Source organism: Prinia subflava, chromosome 21 (genome assembly GCF_021018805.1).
Source record: "Prinia subflava isolate CZ2003 ecotype Zambia chromosome 21, Cam_Psub_1.2, whole genome shotgun sequence".
Lineage (NCBI taxonomy): Eukaryota > Metazoa > Chordata > Aves > Passeriformes > Cisticolidae > Prinia > Prinia subflava.
Window position 1 is genome coordinate 4,375,965 of NC_086267.1, and position 22,007 is coordinate 4,397,971.

Here is a 22,007-nt window from a genome sequence, read left to right on the forward strand (position 1 = left end):
ATTGCACAACAACGTGCAGGCGAGTCTCCAAATCTGCATGGTTTAACTGGGGGATTTTATACTTTTGAGAAAAAAAATATTTTTTGAATATCCCCATAGGTACAGTCATGCCACTTATTTCTGCAATTTAAATTGTTGCTTCTGTTTTTTAAGGCCAGGCTGAACGGACAGGCATTTAATCAGCCAAGCTGGATAGAGGAGCACAGGTACCACTGAGACTCGTGGGACGACTAGGCAACGAGCAAGAACATTAAAGGCAGCTATAAAGAAACAAGCTCCTCTGCCCTCAGATGGACAGAATTATAAAAATCCCCACAGCATCCCCAAAGCACTGAATTAACTGGAGAAGGAGCTGTGTTTAATGTGATGGATTGAGCCCGTGGGCCCCATCGCGGGGATGTGGCCGTCAGGACACCGGTACCTGCCGTCGTTCCCTGCAGCACCTCCCCGGGACCATCAGACAGGATAATTACGTACTTAAATCTGGGTGCTTTACTACACAGAAATTCATCTGCTACCCTCAGAGTCCTTGAAGTTAAAGAGGGATTTGAGTTACTGACATAATTTGTTCCCTGAGGGCTGTGGAAAGCAGAGAGAAGCACATCTGAATAATAACTCTCCGACCACGTCTTGAATGGAAGCGAGTGCTGCTCCAGAGTGAGACACAATGGGAAGCAAACGATTTCAAATGTTTATAAGCTACATAGTTCCCAGGCAGGATGGGTTTGGGTTTTTCCCCAAGCAGCAGCCAGGAGGGAGGTCAGTAAGTTCCCTTCAGATACTGCAATTGCAGCCTTCCAATACGTGAAGGGAACTTAAAGGAACTTTGAGGCAAGACTGTTCACCAAAGCATGTAGTGACAGGACAAGGAGGAATGGGTTTAAACTGATAGAGAGTAGGTTTAGATTGGATATTGGGAAGAAATTCTTGGCTGTGAGGATGATGAGGCCCTGGCACAGGGTGCCCAGAGAAGCTGTGGCTGCCCCTGGAAGCACCCAAGGCCAAGTGGGATGGGGCTTGGAGCAAACTGGGCTAGTGGAAAGTGTCCCTGCCTATAGCAGAGGGTGGGATTGGATGATGTTCAAGGTGTCTTCCAACCTCACCCCATTCTGTGACCTGTGACGAGTTAAGGTGATGCTGTCTGCGGTCCAAGCTAAGGGCTGCGGTGTGTGAGGGGCCGCGGTGTGTGAGGGGCCGCGGTGTGTGAGGGGCCGCGGTGCGTGAGGGGCCGCGGTGCGTGAGGGGCCGCGGTGCGTGAGGGGCCGCGGGCTCCCCGCCCTCACTGGGCGGGATAAGGCTGCCCCTTACTGGAGCCCTTTGCCCGGTGCCCGGTGCTCGGTACCCAGAGCCCTTTGCCCGGTGCCCGGTACTCGGTACCCGGAGCCCTTTGCCCGGTGCTCGGTACCCGGAGCCCTTTGCCCGGTGCCCGGTCTCCCCGCGGGGTTCCTAACCCGAGCTCCACAAGATGGCGAGCGCGGGCCCGCTCCCGGCCCAAGATGGCGGCGGGCGGCGCGGCGCGGGGCCGGAGGCGCTCGCATACCCGCGGCCCCGCTCGCCCGGCCCGGCCCCGGCACCGCGCCCGGCGCCCCGCCAAGGCGGCCCCGGCAGCCGACCCCGCACAGCCCGCGGGGGAAGCAGCAGACACGGCGAGCCCGGTACGAGAGACGGGGCCAGGTGGGATGGTGTGTGTGGGGGGAAGGGCTGCGGGGCCGGGCGGTCACAGGGTGGGGAGATTGCAGGTAATTACCAACAGCTACGATCTGAGCATCACCAGGTGGGAATTATCAGGAGAATTGAGGTAAATTTATAGCCGTTCCCGCTCCTCCTACGGCGTTGTTTGTGCCAGTGCAGAAACACAGAGGAGATTTAGCTGCTTGCCCTGCTGGGTGATGACGGTTAGGTCTGGCACAGGAACTCCCATTAGCATCGTCCGTAAGAGAGTAAGAACATAGTGATTGAACTCGTACGGTGCTAGTTTATTCTCTGAGCAAAGTGTTTTTTGCTTGCTGGTGATGGACTGTACATTGAGGTTTATGTAAGCTGTCTGCTCCTCTTTTCCTCTCTTTACGTGCACTTTCTACTAATTACTTTTCTTAGAAGGTTTGGATCAAAATGTCACTCGTGTGATGAAACCCTTCTGTTCCAAAGCCAGCTTTGCAACTAAAGAGATCAGGTGATTTTATTCTTCTTTATTTCAAGTGAGCTGTAGGATCTTGTCTTTTTTTCCTAACAGCGTTCATCACATGAAGTTGCTGGAGGACCACCTCTAAAGAGGATGAAACGTGAAGAAAGCAGTCTAAAATCAGAGCCAGAGGGACTCGCGTGTGAAAGTGGAAACCCTGCTGCACTGGGGGAACCACCTAAAACACCTGATGGGGATTCAGAAGATCCAGCAGACAGCAGTCTAACCCAACAGAAAAAAGAAGAAAGCATTGCAGAGACTGATGAAGGCAAGCAGGAAAAGGAGCACAGTGTTTCTCTGGAGCCACACGCCGTGCAATCCAGCAGTGCCCCATTAAAAACGGGTGGGTTTCTGCACCACTATCATGTGTTCAGTGAAGAGGAGAGCAGCTGCGGGAGCTTCGACGGGGCCAGCTCGGAGGATGTGGATCGCCCGCGGAGGCCGATGTTCCTGGAGCACAGCAGCGGCCTCTCGGACGAGGACAGCAACCAGCCCATGCCAGTGCACCGGTTCTTCGGAGATGTTGAGCTGGTGAGACAATGAGTCTGTTCCTGCTTTACACTCAGCCCTGGTCTGTTTAAAATTTCCTTCAAAACTCTTGGTGAATTTGACTGGTATTGTTGGGCCCTGTACCCCAGATAAAACTGTCTCCACCAAGAGATGAAATTATTTGCCCAGCTAAATGAATTTCAGGTGTAAAGTCTTTCTTATTTAGATTTTTTAGTCCAATTCCACAAGATAGGTATTTTTACTGATAATGACATTATGGAGACACAACATTGTTGACAAAATAGATTTTTGCTGGTCTTTGGTTCTTAACAGAATCATAGAACAGCTTAGGTTGGGGGGATCTTAGGAATCACCCAGCTCCAGCCCTGCTGCATGGGCATTGTTTGGAATGGAAAACAGTTTCTGTCTGCCTAAGCTTTTGAACTGATCCAAGGGCCAGAGCTTTAAATTTGAATCTCTTTAACAAGCATAACTTTGGGGCAAGCAATGCTACCATCCTTTAGGTTGTAAAATATCTTTTAGGTGTTTCTTGTGGTGTTTAGGGAGACCTTCACCCTCTGCCAATCCTCCTCACACCAGTGGAAGGAATGCCAGCCCTGAGACTGCCCATGAATCTAGTTTGGCCAGACTCCCCTCAAAGCCCCACAGCTTTAGCTTTGGTTTTGTGCCACTGCTCCCAAGCTGAGGGTTGGTTCCTGTGTCAGCAGAGGGAGGATGGGAGCTGGTGGAGGTAGGAGTTCTGCCATATGCCACCACAGACTTTCCTTGTTGATTTGATCTTTTGTCTCCAGCATCTCCCGGCAGTTGCGCTCCCGAGCGTGACGAGGAGCAGGCGAGAAGCCAGGAAGCTCCATTTCATCGCCAAGGAAGATGATGATGATGAGGAGGAGGAGGAGAAGGAGGAGAAGGAGGAGAAAGAGGATGTTGTCTAACAACAAGCTGTAAACAAATTAAACCCTTCTTCTTTTTCTTTGTGACCACATGGCAATGGCTGTGTCAGTAACATGAGGTGTCTGCTTGCCTTTTCTCAGGGAGAGAAATGGGAGAGGTTTCTTTTTGTTGGAATTGGCAGATACAATATTCCAGTGATTATCTGGGGCAAATACTGAATTTTCAGTGATATGGAAATAAAGTATAATTTAGCACTTTACCACTGATGTTTAGGAAAGAAACACAGGGAAAATAGAAGTCCTTACTGCTTTTTTGTAAATTTGAGCCTCTATCTTGAGGAAGTATTTGGTTTCACTCCTTTTTTTTTTTTTTTTTTTTTTTGTAATACTCAAGAAAAGGATGCTGGAGCAAGGTTCTTTTTCTTTTCATTCTGCAATGTCTGTGGCATCCAGGAAATAAAGGAACAAACTGACCCCCTGGTACAAAGGTGGTCAAAGGTCTCCCTTGTGTGGGGTGTTTACACCTAACCCAGGACCAGTTAAACCTCTAAAATGCAGTTCTGCTGGCAAAATGAAATGCAGGATGTCAGAGTGGGTTCAGTGTGCTCATCTCTGGGAGTTCAGCACGTTTTCATTGCACGTCAGCTCCCCAAACACCCACCCCGTGGTGCTGCCTCCTCCCTCCACCTGCTGCTCCAAGTGTTGTCCTTCCTCGATTTTCAACTGGTTTCCAGCAGGGATTTTAGAAACAAATGGTGATGCACAAGGAATAACATCCCTTGGATTTGATGGACAGAAGATTGCTAAGACTGTGGGGCAGCCCTCTCTGCATGTTAAAAATAAAAAAAAAAGGAGCAACCTCAGCCAATTCCAGGAACTGCTAATTCACCCAGTGTTTGTGGGTATATTTCTTTGAAAGTGTGATTATGCAATAAGCTTCTAGATATTTATTGTTATAGCTCCTTCTATGTTTCTAAAAATAGAGAATGTTATCAGCAGATGGTTTAAATAAATATTAATTTCTACAGCTCGAGCCTGTTAAACATTCAAAAGTTGTAAGGCAAACAAATTGCATATGCATGGCATGGTAATGCATTCCCATTTCCACTCCAGCTGATGCATTGTTTCTGTCAAAGATATTTCTTGGCTCCTTTTCACTCTAATTCTGTAACACAGAAAAATCCAGATTTTTAAATTGCATATTCATAGTTCCATCCCAGCTCTGTGTTGCAGCAGCTCCTCCCATTCGTTCAGTGCTGTGTTTGCTGCTGGCTCTTTCTAGCAAAGACAGTTTCACACACAGCCATTCATTTCACTGTGCAAAATGCATTTTCAGTTTGGGGGACATGTGCCACACCTGATTAATCTCTCATGCACCTCTAAGTACTCACACACACACAGAGGTCGCGGCATTTTTTTATTTAAAAAGTTCACACGATTTACATTGACAATCCCAAAAGTTCAGTTGCTATCAGCTGGTATTAAAAAAAAATTCAAGTCAAAACCTGAACTATTCCTGATTTGTTGCCTGAGGTAGGACATGTTTTACCAAAGCAATATTCTCCAAGGCAGTGGGTAAACATTACTGTAAACATGATCATTACAGCTGTCCTTGCTGGTGGTACATCAAGCAAATTCAAGCTGAAGAGGCAGAAAGTGTTAGAAAGGAGAAGAAAATCAGCAGGGAAAATAGCAAACAAAGGTGGGAAAAGCAAAAATGAGGGATATGCCATGTCTGAAGTAATGGCAAGGGGCAGGTGGGAATGAGGGCAGGAGTTTGGCACAGGTGAGGTGGCAGCTCTGCTGCTGAATCACCTTTGACATTCCTGAAATACACTGGCTGCAAAAGGCACAGAGTAAAACATGATCATAAATCCTTTGTTTGGCCTAATCTCCAGAGGAAGAGGAGGCTATGAGCCCCTGCAGGTTAGTTTGTAAGAAATGTTTTGTCCAAGTTTCATTTCCGTGTACTGTGAGTTTTGGACCAATGCTGGTCAGAGATGACAGGGTAGAATCAGTGTCAGCCTCTGGCTCATTTTGTACCTTTATCACACTTGATTTGAGCTGAGGGAAGCTTGTAAGGAGTGGGAAGGCAGGAGAGGAGAATTAAATGGGATATTGGAGCGTGCTTTGTGAGGCTCTGGTTGGGTTACCCAGCCAATCTTGTGCCAGGGACTCTCAAATAGTTCTTATTTAAGAAATTGGAGGAGCTATTTAGAAACAGCAGACTGACATGATTGGAAAAAGCAGCAGGTCCTTTCCAGAGACAGCACTAGGAAATCTCATAGGTTTGCTTCCTCTTTCTGTAAATTCTTGTTTTGTCACAGCTGAGGTTATGATTGGTTTTCTTATGGCAAGCAATATGTACAAGTTTTAAATTATCCAGGGTAAACAGCAGCTGATAGAAGTATTCCCAGTTCACTTCTCTCCCGTCTCGTGTTTTGACAGCTTCTGCCAGTTCTGGGACAACAGCACGTTTCTTCTCAATTCTTGGGGACACAAAAGAGAAGACAATATTGCCATCAGGCGTTTTTTCAGAATAATCAAGCTTCCATCTTCCTTTCAGAGCCAAGCAGAACTGGAATTCTTTCTCCATAACTAGGCATATGATTTTTCCCCCAAGGAAATTAGTTTAGCAAATCTTGTTTGCTTCACAGCAACATTTGAAATGGGTCAGAGGGGGTTTTGCCAGAGAGGAGAATTCTCACGGATGGTGCAGTGAGGAGGGGTTTGCTTCCACACAAAGAAAATTGCACAGAAGCAAAGCAACTAATGAGGCAGCATTTCATCTGTCTTCAGGGTTTTGTTCTCAGAACAGCTGCAGCATTCCCAGCACCTTTTCTCACAACATATTCGCAGAGGAGCTGACTGCATGGCTGAGGGAAGGAACTAGGGCTAAACCTTTCTGATGAAGCTGAAGGCCACGAAACAGGTAGGTCTGGATTAACACTTTGTACGTACATGTGGTCGAGATTCCAGGTGCTGAAGAGGATCCTGCTTTCCCTGTTGCTGTAGGGGTTGATGGAATGCTTACACGGGCACTCATCTCTGTCAAAAGGTCCCTGTGAAAGATGTCACACTTGTCACCCCAGCGTGGCCCTGCCACGTGCTAGTGAACCACAGAGATCCTGCACCCCACACTCCCCCCAGCCTGACACTGCACCCAGGAAGCTGCTTCCTTCCTCTGATGTTGAGGGAGGAATGGGATCAAACTTTAAAAAGGGGAACTTTAAGTCAGGTATACAGAAGAAATTGTTCCCTGGGAGGGTGGTGAGGCCCTGGCACAGGCTGCCCAGAGGAGCTGTGGCTGCCCCATCCCTGGAAGTGTCCAAGGCTAGGTTGGATGGGGCTGGGAGCAAACTGGGCTAGTGGAAGTTGTCCCTGCCCATGGCAGGGGTGGAATGAGATGATCTTTAAGGTCCCCTTCCAAGCCAAACCATTCCATGATTCTTCAGGAAGGTTGCAGGTACCTGACAGGAGAACCACCCCTCTGTGGTGCACAGGCGTGCTGCCTCCTCCTCCTCCCTTCTGTCAAAGTAGCACCCGTTGTACTTCACAGATTTCAGTTTATCTGCCATCAGGTCGATAATCCCTCTGTAGGCATCTCGTGCTGCAGGATGAACGTTTGAAATAAAACCACTAACCTAGAGGGGGGAAACCCAGCAATCACTCCTCAGTTCCCGTGGCAGCCTGAGGCTCTTTTTTACAATCACAATGTTACACTGCAGTACTTTAAATTCCTGCAGCCACAGAATTACTGTTAAAGCTTGACATAAGTTACTTCAACAGAAACTTTTACCTCTCTCATGTAGCCCCGCATTCTGCTCTCACAGCTGTGCCGCAGGTAGCTGGATTTGTTCTTGAACCGAGAGTCCAGCCCTGGAGAGAACGACATTATTTTGTACCTGAGCACAGTTCCTGCCCAGCTGGGAGTTCATCCCAGCTTTCCACTAACTCAGATTGCATAGGTTTTTTAATTTGCCATTTTTATTTTACTGGTTCAGGACTACCCTGCTCTTAAGCACTTAAAAGGATGCTGTAGAGCATCTGCTGAGAGAACAGTAGCTGGTATTGTTATATGTTTCTTTTTACTGTGTATATATGGAACACCAAGAGATTGAGAAAGGAAAACAGAATTGTTGGGGAAGAACTGCAGTAATGGTTTGGGAATGGGAAGTGGGACTTGCTGAGTGTAAAGAGAACCTAAAGCATGGTTAGCTGGCAGAGATGTACAAGTTATCCATGTACTATTAGCAAATCATTAAAACATCATAAATGCAGATTTATATTAATGGAGGAATATGCATTCCAGAGTTACCTTTATTAAAGCAATAGGGAACTCCATTTTTAAAAAATTACCTGATAGTAGATGTGTATAAACTTTAAAGGAGACACGTGCTGTGCTAATGGAAGGGATACCTAAACCCCTGACCAAGTACCCAATCCCACCAGCCAGAAGAGCTCCCAAACTTTGCTTTAAGAGCAACAAAACTGACAGAGGTGACTTTCTAAAGCAGAGCACGACCTGGGAGTCCCGCAGCAACTTCCTACGGCAACAAACACACCTTCAAACCACTTCTTGTCGTCTTCCTTGTCCTCGGCCAGGATGTTTTCACTCAGGTTGTGGATGAGATCCGCCAGCAGCTTCTGCCTGTGGGGAGCCCTCTCGTCCGTCAGCAGCCTCCGCGCCGCCTCCACCACCGCGCCCTGCTGGCTGCAGAACGCGGCCAGGAGCCGCTCGATGTCGCTGGCACCTGGGGCAGGTGAGGCGGCACCGCCTGAGCCCCCGGCGCCGGCGCTGCCCCCGCGCCCCCCGCCCGGCCCCGCACTCACAGCCCCGCCAGCTCTCCCCGGGGCCCAGCAGCACCAGCTCCGTCTGCGGCGGCAGCGCTCGGAAGTAGCTCTCGGTCAGCTCCGTGCCGTCCTCGTAGAGGCACAGGCGGCTGCCTGCCAAGGGAAGCTGCCCCGGGGGCGGGTGAGCGGCGCCGAGCTCCGAGCAGCCCCAACCGCGGCGGCTGCAGCCCCGGCCCGTTCCGGAGCTGCGGCACCCGGTAATCCCGGTCCAGCAGCGGCAGATCTGCCCCGCATCCGTGCGCAGCATCCCAGCCTGGTATCGCCCCGTCCCTCCAGCACCCGGCAGCCCCCCGCCCGTCCCGCACCTGCAGCAGCCGGCAGCCTTTCCTCAGCAACCCGCGCAGGCTCCCGGCCGCTACCCCGAACTTCTGCGGGCCGCTGCAGCCGCGCAGGCGGAAGGGGCGCAGCGGCTCCGCCATGGCCGGGCCGGTGCCGCTCCCGCCCGGGGCCGGTGGCGGCGCCGGGGCCGCCCCGCGCAGGCGCCCCGGGGCCGGCGGGGCGGTCGCGCCTGCGCGGCGGGGCCGCGTTGCCATGAGAGCGGCGATGGGGCCGCGCTGAGGCAGGTGGGGCCCGGCCCGGCCTGGCCCGGCTCGGTGCGGTGCTTACCCCGCCCTCCGCTCTCCCTCCGCCCTGGGCAGCCCCCCCGAGGTCCCGCCAGGCCCCCGCGGGCTTTGTCCGCCGCCCGTCCCGGCTGTGCCCCCGGAACGGTGCGGCCGTGACCCGTCCGGGCCTGCGCTCCTGCGGGGTTGGGGCCGGCGAGGGGAGGGAGGGACGGGGCCGGTGTTGGTGCCATAACACCGGCATGGCCCGGGGTGGGCAGCGGTGGTCCCGGTGCTTGAGTCACCAACACCGAGCGCGGTGGGTGTGTGGCTTTCCTACTCTGACCTTGTTCTTCGCTTTTTGTTCCTCTGACTCCAAAGCACAGAGCATGGTGCGGATACAAGTTTGGTACAGGTTACTCCTGTGTGCATTTGGAACTCTTAGTTTCAGGTTTTATTTATTGGCAGACTGCTCTGCAAGTGATCTAAATCCTCGTTTTGCTCATCACTAATCGAACCCGCACCAAAAGAACATTTATGATGCCAGTGTTAATTAAAGGGAATATATATTTGCACTCATCATCTGCTGACAGACCACAGGATGCAATTCTCTGACCGGAGTGCCTCAGTGAGTTTTTGTCATCCTTCCAGGGATGCATTTAAGCTTGAAGGCCGTGGCTGTGACCAGCTCAGCTCCCCAGGATGCCGCACAAGATCGGTTTCACCGTGGTCAGTTCGTCAGGACACGAGGATGGGTTCAGTGCTCGGGAGCTGATGGTTCACGCGCCGACAGTGAGCGGGTGGCGATCGCCCAGGTACTCGGAGGGGATGGTCTTGGAGCACTGAATTTCTGAAGCACCAAGGTTAAAACGAGTGGCAGATGTACCATGTGTGCTCAGAGCGGTTTACAGTATCCCAAACCAAACTGTTAAAGCAAAAAAAATTGCTTTAGTCCCATGGATCTCTCATCCTTGGGGAAAAAAGCACCTTGGTTAACATCTAAAGGCACTGCATTGTGTTTAAATAGAGTTCTGGAAAATGAAAATGGGAACGGTTTTGTTCTTGGCAGTCTTGGAGTCTGCAACTGCTTTGGCTTAGTATGAAAAATCCATTTGACATCTTCCAAACATGTGCAGGGCACCTGAGCATATGCATGCAGTAAAGGGAAGGGAAAAGTGTTTCCACTCTACTCTTGGGATTCTTACAATATTTATAACGTTGGCTTACAATTAACGACTTGAAAGTTCCATAATTAAATGTTGCTCACGTTGGAAGTGAAGTCTGCTTTAAAATGATGATTGATTCAGAAAGTGTGTCTCTTTCAGGCTCTGTCAGTACCCCCAGGAAATCATCCTGCAGTTGGTGGAGAGGTGTCGGATCAGGAAGCTGCAGCTGCTCGCTCACCAGTACATGATTGCAAGCAAAATTGAGTTCTACATCAGTGAAAGTCTGCCTGAATACTTTGCTCCCTATCAGTCAGAGAGGTTTCAGAGACTTGGGTGAGACAGAAGGTTCTGGATCAGTTTATTGTCTTAATCAGAAAAGTTTCAGGGGAAGATAATACTCACTGTGGGTTGTGTGTAATGTGGACATGCTGTGTGAGAGATCCTGGACTTGTGTAGATCTGTGACAAAGCTGGAGGTGCAGGTGAATTGCCAGGTGACAGCACATGCTGTTTCAGTTATGAGGGAGTTTTAAACCTGGAGGTCAGAAATCCAGCTGCGTGTTTGGATGTAGCCTTTGCTCATGTGTTATGTTTTCCTTCCCAGTTATGTCCCTCTCTCAGACAATGAGAAGACTGATTTCAGAGCTCGAGAGTTGAAATCTGTGTACATGGATGCAGTTGGCCAGTACCTGAAGCTGATTTTCCATAAAAATTATGTCAATAAATACAACTTATATGGGCAGGTGAGTTAGAAGTTCTTACCTGGTAACCCAGGTGACATTTCTACAGTAAAGACCAGGCACAGAAATCTGCTCCCTTGATTTGTAGAAGGGAAAAAATGTTGCTTGAAAGCTCCTGTGTTTATTTTGGTTTGTTTTAAAGCACAAAACACAAATAAGAGGTTAGAAGTGAGTTGGGATCAGGTAGATGCACCTCATCCAGAGCAAACGAGTCAAGAGCATATTCTGTCACTCTTATTTGTGCTGAGGTTTAACCCACACAGCAGGGTCTGCGTTGAGGATAAGGAACTCTGGAAACAGCTTGGGGTCACAAAGCCCACAGCTGTGGCATTAAGTGAAGATGTTGCACAACCACCATGGTACAGACACACAAACACCTGCCTCAGTTCTTCTGGGACTCAGCACAATGGAGTTGTAGATTTGGTGATACATTTTCAATGGAGCAGGAGGCACATTTATCACTCAGTGCTTCTCTCTGCTTCCTTATCACCCTCCTGACCACAGGCCCTGGTTTCTGTTCCAAGAAAAGAGGAATGAGTTTACACATTTCTATTTTCTCGAATTTCTGCAGGTTGCCCTGGTAGCTGTGAACATCATTGGGGATCCAGCAGACTATGGCAATGACAGCATGAGCAGTGTAAGTCCAAAGCATCCCTGTCCTTTTACTGGTGCTCCATTTCTTCAAGTACAGGTTCCTGGAGTAGTGAGATGAACCTTTGGCCAGTTCTGTGCTTCAGCAGAGTTGTGTTGCATTAATTTATTTTTAATGTTCTTTTGAAGCAAGAAAGTTGAGTCTAATACAGGAATACAAAAATTAAAATGTAATTAGTTGGGACATTTTCATTTTCAGCATCTCCAGGTTCTCTTGCTTCAGTGTGCCCCAAAACATAAATGCTCTGTGTTGCAGCGCTGATTTTGGTTTTGGCAAGTCAGAATTCTGTCTTGAACACACACTTGATGTTGGTGAATATGCATTAAGGGTTTTTTTTTCCCCACCCTTCCAAAGCCTTCCAGAGAGAAGCTGATAGATCACTACTTGGGAATGAAATCAGATGACCCTGCCTTAGATGGAACTTACCTTGGGTAAGGATGTTCTCTGCATATACCCTGGCAAAACCTCTGCTTGGCATAAAGTACTTGCTGATCTCTGTGTTTTGTTAATTCCCTGCTGATGAAAAGAGAAGCCTGCCTTACTGTGGTTTACTATGTTCATTTTATTCCTTCAGGAAACGTGACTCCATTTCACCTCTGGACGATTTGGCCTTTGACATGTACCAGGACCCAGAAGTGGCTCAGATAATCCGGAGGCTGGATGAGAAGAAGAGGGAAGCTGTGCGTCTCGAGTGCTACGACCATGCCAAGAAGCTCAAACAGGCCATTGCAGACTTGCAGAAGGTGTTGTTGGAAGATCTTTGACACCTAAGTGGAGCAGAGCTCATCAGCTCATTGCTGTTTGTGTGGAATCGTATTGGGTTTTGATACATTTCCCATAAGAATAATTTTGAAATCAGATAGCTTGATTGAGTAATTTGGCTGGAAGCAATGAAGCAAGTAGAGTAAGGTGATTCCAAGGAATGTTCAGTAAGATGGTTCCAAGGTGATTTTTACCAATCCTAGGTGGGCGAGCGGCTGGGCCGGTACGAGGTGGAGAAGCGTTACGCTGTAGAGAAGGAGGATTATGACCTTGCCAAGAAAAAGAAGGAGCAGATGGATGAGTACAGGCTGAAGGTATACCAACAGCTGGAGCTGCACGACCTCCTGGATGCACAGCTGGTGGGTGCTGTTAGTCCAAACTCCAGAGAGTGTTCTAAATAAAAATGGCAGAGCAACCAAACTTCATTCACAGGTTAATGGCAATTTTGGGATTTACTAAAGCTTTTCAGTTTTCTGTTTGGATTGTGGATTTCTCCAAGCTAAGACTCTCAGTGTGGTGTTTTATGAAAGTGCTTAGTTCTCCATAAATCCCATTAAACCGTTGAGGTCTCAAGAAAATGGCATTAGAATCCTGAATGTTTTGCATAATTTCAAGACTTCCTGGTGCAGATAGTAAGGTACTTTCTCGTTTTTTGGAGGGGTAGAGCAGGTTTATGCTGCTATCTAGGTTAACCATCAGAATCCATGTGATGTTTTTTATATACATAGTTAGGTACTGTTCTCAGAACAAGAAGTTTTATAATCTCTCCACACATGCACCCACACAGAATTATTTTCTGACTGTTTCATAAAGCTGCATCCAGTTGGAATGACAACACACCTGTGAGCCAAGTTCAAGGTTTACTTGAAATCCCCAGAAGCTCTTTGACAGATTTGTAGCTGTACTGACTGATTTTAGCACATTTTTAGCCTCGCTGCAAAAATCTTCTTTCCTTTGTCAGATCCGAAAATCACTCGAGCTGCCTTTGAGATCTGTGAGCGGCACTGAGAGCCCCCAGAGGTCCCCTCCTGAGCCTGCAGACCCACCCCAAGGAGAGCCCCACAGGGCAGAGCCTGTGCTGGAAGAGGAGTTGGTGGATCCCACTTCTTCTGAGCCTGTTGTTTCCTACCAGTCCCTTCTCTCTCCTCGGACTCAACCCACAACCTCCAAGGAAGTGTTTTCCAAGGAAAATGTGAGTAGTGTTCCCTCTGTTACTGCAGAAAGCTGTCAGAGCAAACAATCTGATGTCCAGCCTTCCAAATAATGTGTTTATTCTCATGGTTAACTGGAGAGTGAGAAAATTGTACTGAATCCAATTAATGATAGAACCACTTCACATCTGAGTCATTTCCAGAACAACAAATTTTATAATTTTATCTTTTCTGCTAGATTGAATTTTTACCTTACGATGAGAGACCTCTCCCAACCATCTGCAAGCAGGTGGATGAAGCTGTGTCCAGCTTTGAGCCAGAGGTGCCTGAAGAGGACATGGGTGATGCTCCAAGGACTGGCAATGCTGGGGAACCCGAACCACTCATGGAGAAGGCACTGAGGGAAGCCAGCCCTGTTGTGGAAGTTTTTGGAGAGGCTTTGGTAAAAACCAGTATAACAAATCCAAAACCCAGCAAGACAAATCCGTGGGTTGTTGTGCTCTGTGTTGAGGGGATTTTTTATGTGTTCAGAGCTGCTATTTTGAAATCTGAGCTTAAAATTTACCTTGGCTCTATGGATGCCTGTTTACAGCATTTCTACAAATCTGTATCTTTGATGATCGATACTTGATGTGCTGATAAACAGACAGGATCCAGCAGACTGCTGTAGGGTATGGACTCAGAACACCCATAGCTTGCCACTGTCTTTTGCAGGGAGAGAAACCCTCACTGTGCCTGGAAGGGCTCCATCAGCCTGACCTGTTAATCCCATTTCACTCATGGTGTTTCAAAATGTGTGCTTTTAATAAAGCCAGATTCCTCTGGGGAACACCTGGGGATTTCACACTTCAGTTCATATGTTCTTTTGAGGCTGGTTCTCTATATAAATGTTAAATATGTATTGCAATATCTTAGGGGTCTTTTAAGAGATAGACTTGTTCTGTGCTCAGGTTTCAGGAGCCTATTCCAGAACTTGGTCATGTCGAGAAGATGCTTTGCTGACTGTGTACAAGATGCTGATGGAAGTGCCAGTGGACACTCCAAAGGAGGATTTAAGGAACATGCTGAGAGCTGCTGTTTTCCTTGTGAGGAGGGCCATCAAAGACACCGTGTCTTCAGTAAGTTGGGATAGGTTTGATGCTCCAGTGAAGAACTGGCAGCCAAAATTGCAGAAGCGTGGGGTTAGGATACTTTGAACAAATTGTTTATAAATCTGCTGTTGAATAAATCCAGAATCAAAACAAAGCCCCTCAAAACTCCTAAAACAACTGGGCAATGTCTGGCATTGAGCAGATGGAGAAAACTGCCCTGTGCTGAACCATGAGCTGATGCAGTAAATGATGCAGTAAGGTTGATCCTTTTTCTTTGTTAAAGCTGAAATACATCAATGAAGTAACTTCTAGTTTCCAGCTCAAGGGACTGCACTTAGCTGAAGGACACTTGGGCATCAAATAAACCTTAAATAAGAAGAAAAGAAGAAAATTGAGTGGGTGCTCTTTATGAAACAATTTCTGAAGCCTTTCACCTAAGGTTTTCTGGAAGACAGTTGTCTGAAGTAGGTTCCATTAAGGGTGTTACTGTAATTCCACATTAAGAATAGATCTTACTGTATTGTCTGAAAATGGGGCTCTGTGTTATTTTTGCTCAATGTTTCCTTTTTCTTTTTAACTTAGGTTTTTCACGCTTCCCTGAAACTTCTAAAAATGATCATTACCCAATATATACCAAAACACAAACTAGGAAAGCTAGAAACTTCTCATTGTGTGGAAAAAACCCTGCCACATTTGCTTTCTAGAACAGGAGACTCTTCATCCCGTCTTCGTCTTCAGGCTTCAGCCTTCATCCAGGTGGGTGTTTCCCTTCAAGTTAGGGAGCTCATAGGTGAGAAACACCTGATCAGAGTGGACTGTGAGACCAGGGTTGTTAATGTTACAGTTTATCACAAAATCTTATCACAGAATCTTACCACAATTTATCACAGAATAGCTGGGGTTGGAAGGGCCCTCTGGAAATCATCACCCTGCCAAGTCAGGGTCACCTGGAGCAGTCTTGGGGTACCTGCTGCTGCTGCAGATGTAACTCTTGTGTTCTTTACTGCAAGTGACCTGCAGAGATGAGAAAACTCTGCTTTGCAGAGACAGGTAATTGTCGTTATCCAGCATCTGCATGCTCACTGACTCTGTGTGTTTCCAGGAAATAGCACTGTGCACTGAAGTAAAACCTCTCCAGATTATTCCAGTCCACCTGGTTAAACCATTGAAACCAAACTCCCCAACACACCTGGCAATGAGTCACGTGGAATTGGTGGAATCTCTCTTGGAAGCCATGGGGACTGAAAACTCTGGGTTTACTGTCAACAATGTCATGAAGGTAAGAGGTCGAGGTTACAGCACATGGAGGATTTTCTGGGGTCTTGCTTGGGTATTTTGGAGTGCTAGAGAATTCCTGAAGAGGGGTATTCCCCTGATCAACAGTGCTGGTAGTTTTAGAGCGGGTTGGATGGGGCTTGGAGCAACCTGGTCTAGTAGGAAATGTCCCTGCCTGTGGTATGGGGTGGAATGAGGATGAACTTGAAGATCCCTTTCAACCCAAACCATTCTAGGATTGTATGAAGCAAGATATTAATATCTGGGTAAAAGAACCAAAGGGTTGAAAAGCACTTGCAAAAACCTGTCTTGTAGGAAGACTTCTCCTGCTGCAGGAGAGTCTTGGACTAACAAACCAATCCCTAACAACATGAGAAAAGAGAGACATCATTTTGTAATAATTATTTCCAGTTTGCCAGGGAGGCTCTGGAGCACAGGGCCCACGAGGTGCGTGAGGTGGTGCTGCGGATCATCTTTGCCATGTACAGGGAGCACAGGGCAGCCGTGCTGGAGTTCTTCCCTCTGGACGATGCCGGCGCCCGCAAGACCATGCGCTACAAAACGCTCCTTGAGGGGTTTGCCAAAATCGATGGGAAATCTTCTGGAACTGAAGTGAGGGTATGTAATGAGAGGACAGCATACAGGGCCACTTGAGACGTGGCATTTGGCTGAGTGCTATCCTGATTTCATGGCTGGATTCATGGCTCTGGTAGCAGAGGTATCTTCGGGTGTGTGGTTCGTGTTCCTTAGCATGGAAAGCTGAGTGTATTCTTTATACTCACTCTTGGGAATAAAGCCAACAAAGAATACAGAGATGGACAAGCAGTTTGAAAATGCACAAATGCTATTTTCTGCTGTCAGTCCTTTGGAACAGTAAGCCCAAAGCCTGTGCTGTGTGTTCCTCTCAGGTAGTGCAGAGGACTTTGGGAAGAGGGAGGTGTCACTGTGTCACACCCATCATTTAACTAAGCAGGACATTTCCTGTCCTGCATCAGCCATGAGTTCTGTGCTGATGTGTTTTGCAATCTCTTGTGTATGAGGGATGGTTCCAAAGCTTTTGGAACTGACAGAGTATTTCCTGCCAGGCACAGAGAAAAGCAGCAACAGAAGCAGAGAAACGGAAGAGTGAAGAAATGAAAGTTCTAAAAGGCCACCCAGCAGCTCTAAAGTTAGAGTTAGAAGCAGAGGTTGAAGCTGAAGAGGTGAGCATGTTTCAGTTTAAGGTTGTTTTAATCCTTTGTTCTTTGGGTATCATGGACTTAGATAATGAACATTGACATTGTCTCATTAAAAAGAGGGAGAAACTCCAGACATACCCTGGGTGACTTTTCTCCTCAGGAGTCCAGCTTAAAATCTGGGGTGTTGTTTTTCCTAACATAGTGTAAAATTTGCATTCTTTATTTTAATATAACAATATAATAATAGCTTTATAATATAAAATAATGCCTTAATACAAGAGATTTGCCCTAGAACCAGAAGCACAAATGTTGTAGTTGTTGGCTCTGCTTCTAGATTTTGAATTCCAGACAGAAATCAGGATATAATGTGTTCCCTTTCTTTCTGGAAGGCAAATGTCTGAATTAAATTTCTTTGTTCGATAGGAGAAAGAATCTGATTTTCCAAAGCCAGAGAATCAAGGTAGGTAGTTTCAAATAAGAGTTAAGAAATGTAAATGAGTTGAAATGTGATCTTGGTTTAATAGTTGTCTCCTTACAGATTACCAGGTATATGAAAGCCCCCGGGCTACAGCAGCAGAGATTCAGGAGGAACTTTCCTCTGTTGCAAATTACCTGGATAAGTAAGTGATGAGCCTCAGATCACCTTAAGCCCTTGGTGTCACCTGTGAGCTCCTAACAGCAATAACGTTTTTCCAGTAGATCCAAGCTAATACCTTCAGCATTGAAACAATAATGACTAAAATCTCTTCTAACAGATTTGGAATTATCACCAGGCAATCCTCAGTGGTTGTTTTTTTTTTAAGTTCTTGGATAGTGTGACTTTGTACTTTTTTTTTCTGAGTATTTGCTTGTGGGATAAGAAACAGCCATGGTTTAATGTTCAGCTGCCAGTGTGAAATAAGAGAAAAATATGGTGTGGCTTTGCTGGGTGTTGTAGGGAGAGGGCATAGAGGAAGCCCTTGGAAATTCTGGAGCCAGGAAAGCCAATTTTGGTGAGCTGCTCTCAGAACTTCCATGGAATTAATCCATAAGAAAAAATGCTCTATAGTTGTATTTACCCTAAATTACAACCCAGTACCTGCCCCATCCTAAGCTCAGCTCCACGCAGGGAAAATAAACTCTTCAATATATTGGCTATTTTTGAGAACAGCTTGGAACAGGAAGAACAGGGCTCATCCATTCCTCTCTGATGTCACTGATGTTTGCATTTTTTTCCCCAGCTTGTGTATTTTTTGTGGTGAAAGGAGCGAGTCCTTCACAGAGGAAGGGTTGGATCTGCATTACTGGAAGCACTGTGCCATGTTAACCCGATGTGAGCACTGCAAACAGGTCAGACTGAACTCCCCAGAGCTACTGAGACATGGGCTGTTGTTATTCTGGTTTAGAGGCACTGCAAGTTATTTAACACTTGTGCAGGTGAATTCTGAACACACCTCTGTGATTTGGGTAGTGCTTTTGGAAAAGAGCAGCATTAGACAAGGAGTTAATGAGTTGAAATGAGAATGAGTAAAGAAATGAGTTAATTCCATGGACTGAAATGGAATTTTCCCTTTGTCATTTTGGAAGGTGAGGCTAAAACTGATTTTTTTTTTTAATCCCATCCCTATTAGCACAAACCTTGCTGGCTGTGTTGCAGATGCTGGAGATTGCCAGCCTGACGGAGCACCTGCTGAGTGACTGTGACAAAAGGGACAGCTTTGGGAAGTGCCCACGCTGCAGAGAGGCTGTGCCCAAGGACGAGCTGCCCAGACACATAAAGAGCAGGATTTGCCATCGTGAGTAGCTCCAAACAGGAGGATGGAACATCAGAGGTTCAGACTTTCAAACCCCAGGGGTCTTTGGCAAGTCAGGCTGCTTGTGTTTCGGACTTAGAGATCAAAGTAAATCCTCAGGAGGGAAAGGTTTGGGATAAACGCCTGAGTTTTCCAGTGCTTGGCCTTTGTGAATGTGTGTGGGGAGGATGAGTGAATAGACTGGAAAGTTTCTTCCCTATCCCTGTAGATTCAGCACTATCCCAGCACAGAAAGGACATGGACCTGTTGGAATGGGTTCAGAGGAGGCACCAGGTTGATCAGAGGGATGGGTCACCTCTGCTATGGGGAAAGGCTGAGAGAAGTGGGATTGCCTGGAGAAGAAAAGGCTTTGGGATGACCTAAATGTGGCTGTCCAGCAGGGGCTGAAGGGGCTACAAGAAAAGTGGAGAGAGGCTGTTTACAAGGGCCTGGAGTGACAGGACAAGGGGGAACAGGATGATCTGTAAGGTTCCTTCCAGTCCATGTGATTCTGGATTCCAGGATCTTTTTGATCTTGTTTTGATGAAGATGATTAAACACAGGACTTCTTTGGGAGCAGTTAATGATAACAGGGCAAGAAATGGGTTAGACATGGGGTAGTTTTATGCTATCTTGCTATCCAAATTCTCTTCTTCTGTATCTCTTCCTTCAAATTCTGAAATTAGCCTCTCTTTTTAATTCTTACACTATTTTTCAAACAATTTCAGCTGCCAAACCAGAAAATGTGGCAAACCATTGCCCTTTGTGCCATGAGAACTTTCCCCCTGGAGAAGAGGTGAGGCCACCCTTCACATTGGGAAGATGTTACAGGTTGTTTTAATGTGATGGACCTTTAAAGAGATATTAAAATAATGAAGATACTAATTTCTATTTCATAGCAAGGAGCTGATACTTTGAAAAAACAGATTAAAGTGCTGTTGATATACATTCTGTACACTATTATCATTTTGGCCATGTGACATTGGCTAATTTTGCTAGAGCTGTACAATCACTTCTTTGTAATTGACTTCAGGCCTGGAGATGTCACCTGATGGACAAAGATGGCTGTAAAATGAACCAACGGAGGACATCCTGCATGAACAAAACCATTCTGGTGCAACCTGGTGAGACTTCAGTTAATAATTTTAATAAGTTAATAAGTTTATGCTTTTTACTGTGCTGCCTTTGCTTAAGGGACGTGTTTCATCCGCGAGAGCTGGGTCTGTGCAACTTGTGGTTTGCATTTGGGTGGGCTAAGTGAGAGTTCTTGTGCTGGAGCAGTGTGCTTGGGGAGCAAATTCCTAAAATCAGGCAATAACAATCATGTTGAAAGGAGGACATGAGCTCAGCTGGTGGGGAAACTGGCAGATTTGATAAATTGATCAGTGCAGGGTTTTTTTCTGCAGAACAGGATGACCATGAATAGAACAATCAGCTGAACTGTGTTCTGGAAAGCTCCTGAACGCTGACACAGGGAACCAGAGCCTGATTTAGCTTTTAGTGTCCAATCAAAGGTTGCTAATCTGATCCTAATTACAGGGTGAACTGAATAGTGAGTGCTGTGCACTGCTTTTCCTTTCCAGTCCAGACTCAGGAACCTGACAGATTTATCATTGTGCAGCATTTTCACCATCAAAGAGACATTGATGATGTCAGGTGGTGTTTTTTTCAACAACTGCCTTTATGAGGAACATGGAAAATCCTTTTATTTCCAGAGCACAAAAGTGGCAGCACCAGAACTTTTGCCCAGTCACATCTAAACCTTTCCTCCTTCAGAGTCTTTGGAGTTTTTTAATCAGCTGTGTGTTCAGAGTTCACCTGCTCTGAGCTGTGCTGTGCTCATATCTGCATGTCACTATTCCAGGTTCCTGGGAAGAGCTGTGGAATTTCCCATTCCAGCTGATCACAGGGGTTAAATCAGCACTTTCTGATGCTAAACTGGATCCACAGTCCTGTCTGTCTGTCTGTCTGTCCTCAGCTTTGCAGTTTGCACTGGTTAATGAGATGCCAGTCAGTTGTTAATTTGTTGCTGCTTAGAATTTGGAGCAGAAGCAAATCCTGTCTGGATAAGCTCTGATTCCATAGATATTCCCTAGGGATAGGAAAGGAGCCCTGACCATTCAGCCTGACCACTGCTGGTGTGGAATGTGCTCATGCTCAGTGCCTGCCATCTTATAGTTGCTTTAGTCATTCAGACTTAATAGATCTTGGGAATCAGAATGGTGGATTAAATTCACTCCTGGGACTAGATGTGCTTGCAATAATGATCTCTGTTTTTCTCTTTGCAGCCAAAATAGGTGGTCACTATTTAAAGAAATCGAATCCTTCAGGAGCAAAGTTGCAACCTCCTTCAATAGGAAGCAAGATCAGAGCCCGAGGGGGCTCAAATAAAAGCACTGGCAAAACATACTCAAAGCGATGACAGGACAAGTATTTCTTCCTTTGTCTGAGTAACTGGGCACGTGGCTGTTCAGAGCTGTTTCAAAATTGTGGGCAACTTGTATCATATTTTGTGTGGGCTGTTTTTAGCCTTGTGCCTGGTGTGATCCCCACGCTGTCACTGCAGCACCAGGCTTTGCTCCTAGGAATGCTCATGTTGGAAATACCAAATGTTCTGGACAAAACCATTATTTTGACAGATAACTGCTCTCTTTTCCAATCCCATGTCTGTAATTTAATGGGTTCAAGCACATTAATTATGTCAGGGGAGAATAATCTCTTCCCTAAGTGCTTGAGGAACAGGAGCCACATGTGGGGGAAGCCTGGCCTCGTGTGTATGTCAGATTTAGGGTTCTAAAGGCAGCAGAGCTGTACCCAAAGCACAGCTCAATCCCAGGAATTAGCACCAAATGGAAAAGCCCAGAGGGCTTTCCTGTGTTGTGCCACTGTGCAGGAAGGGACAGGACATTGTGGCCTCTCTCACTGTGCACCAAGTGCCTTATGAGCCCACGTGGCAGGAGGGTTAAACTAAACCCTCCAAGTCTGTATCCCCTACAGAAATGGAAAAATAATCTTGGTTGAGCCCTGAAGAGCTTGAATTAGAAAATGTAGATGTTTTTGCTTGCTTTAGTGCACTTTCAGCTCAAATACTGAGCTTCTCTAGTTAGATATTGATGAAAATAACCATGCACAGACTGGAGCACATGTCTTTAAAAGCTTCAGAGAGACCAAGTCTATTAAGACCCAAGGCATGAAGGTTTGTACCAAAGCAGCAATTCTCACATCTCTACCTGTAACATTCCAGCT

The 22,007-nt window shown here is 46.8% G+C and overlaps 3 protein-coding genes across 6 annotated transcripts; 2 read left to right on the forward strand and 1 right to left on the reverse strand.

Annotated features, from left to right (window-relative positions):
- Positions 1-1,465: 1,465 nt before the first annotated feature.
- On the forward strand, positions 1,466-5,272 carry C21H1orf174 (chromosome 21 C1orf174 homolog). The gene is made up of 3 exons (XM_063417038.1): positions 1,466-1,655; positions 2,234-2,713; positions 3,484-5,272. Exons 1-3 carry the CDS (start codon positions 1,497-1,499, stop codon positions 3,622-3,624), a joined length of 780 nt encoding a protein of 259 aa, XP_063273108.1. The 5' UTR covers positions 1,466-1,496; the 3' UTR covers positions 3,625-5,272.
- On the reverse strand, positions 4,987-8,988 carry DFFB (DNA fragmentation factor subunit beta). The gene is made up of 7 exons (XM_063417037.1): positions 8,742-8,988; positions 8,416-8,542; positions 8,148-8,336; positions 7,382-7,461; positions 7,053-7,226; positions 6,544-6,644; positions 4,987-6,071 (listed from the first exon to the last, which is right to left on the reverse strand). The coding sequence occupies exons 1-7, from the start codon at positions 8,967-8,969 to the stop codon at positions 5,855-5,857; spliced, it is 1,116 nt and encodes a 371-aa protein (XP_063273107.1). The 5' UTR covers positions 8,970-8,988; the 3' UTR covers positions 4,987-5,854.
- Positions 8,909-21,624, forward strand: CEP104 (centrosomal protein 104). Of its 4 annotated transcripts, none has more exons than XM_063417033.1 (22): positions 8,909-8,999; positions 9,627-9,790; positions 10,301-10,474; positions 10,745-10,883; positions 11,452-11,517; positions 11,887-11,963; positions 12,107-12,275; positions 12,498-12,653; positions 13,256-13,486; positions 13,684-13,887; positions 14,396-14,563; positions 15,119-15,292; positions 15,639-15,815; positions 16,223-16,429; positions 16,897-17,013; positions 17,413-17,449; positions 17,528-17,609; positions 18,210-18,318; positions 18,626-18,764; positions 19,490-19,557; positions 19,795-19,885; positions 21,050-21,624. In XM_063417033.1, the coding sequence occupies exons 2-22, from the start codon at positions 9,678-9,680 to the stop codon at positions 21,181-21,183; spliced, it is 2,832 nt and encodes a 943-aa protein (XP_063273103.1). In that variant the 5' UTR covers positions 8,909-8,999; positions 9,627-9,677; the 3' UTR covers positions 21,184-21,624. The 4 variants fall into 4 exon arrangements, with proteins under 4 accessions (XP_063273103.1, XP_063273104.1, XP_063273105.1 ...); XM_063417034.1 differs by lacking the exon at positions 8,909-8,999 and adding an exon at positions 9,006-9,143; XM_063417035.1 differs by lacking the exon at positions 8,909-8,999 and adding an exon at positions 9,171-9,298 and having other exon boundaries at positions 21,059-21,624.
- Positions 21,625-22,007: the final 383 nt, after the last annotated feature.

Coding starts and splice junctions, on each gene's coding strand:
- DFFB (XM_063417037.1), bottom strand. CDS start 8,969: ATGGCAACGCGGCCCCGCCGCGCAGGCGCGACCGCCCCGCCGGCCCCG. Junction 7,462..8,147: donor CGACAAGAAGTGGTTTGAAG/GTGTGTTTGTTG, acceptor CGTTCTCTCCAG/GGCTGGACTCTCGGTTCAAG. Junction 7,227..7,381: donor TGCGGGGCTACATGAGAGAG/GTAAAAGTTTCT, acceptor TCCCCCCTCTAG/GTTAGTGGTTTTATTTCAAA.
- C21H1orf174 (XM_063417038.1), top strand. CDS start 1,497: ATGGCGGCGGGCGGCGCGGCGCGGGGCCGGAGGCGCTCGCATACCCGC. Junction 1,656..2,233: donor CAGCAGACACGGCGAGCCCG/GTACGAGAGACG, acceptor TTTTCCTAACAG/CGTTCATCACATGAAGTTGC. Junction 2,714..3,483: donor TCTTCGGAGATGTTGAGCTG/GTGAGACAATGA, acceptor TTTTGTCTCCAG/CATCTCCCGGCAGTTGCGCT.
- CEP104 (XM_063417033.1), top strand. CDS start 9,678: ATGCCGCACAAGATCGGTTTCACCGTGGTCAGTTCGTCAGGACACGAG. Junction 11,518..11,886: donor GCAATGACAGCATGAGCAGT/GTAAGTCCAAAG, acceptor ACCCTTCCAAAG/CCTTCCAGAGAGAAGCTGAT. Junction 14,564..15,118: donor TCAAAGACACCGTGTCTTCA/GTAAGTTGGGAT, acceptor TTTTTAACTTAG/GTTTTTCACGCTTCCCTGAA.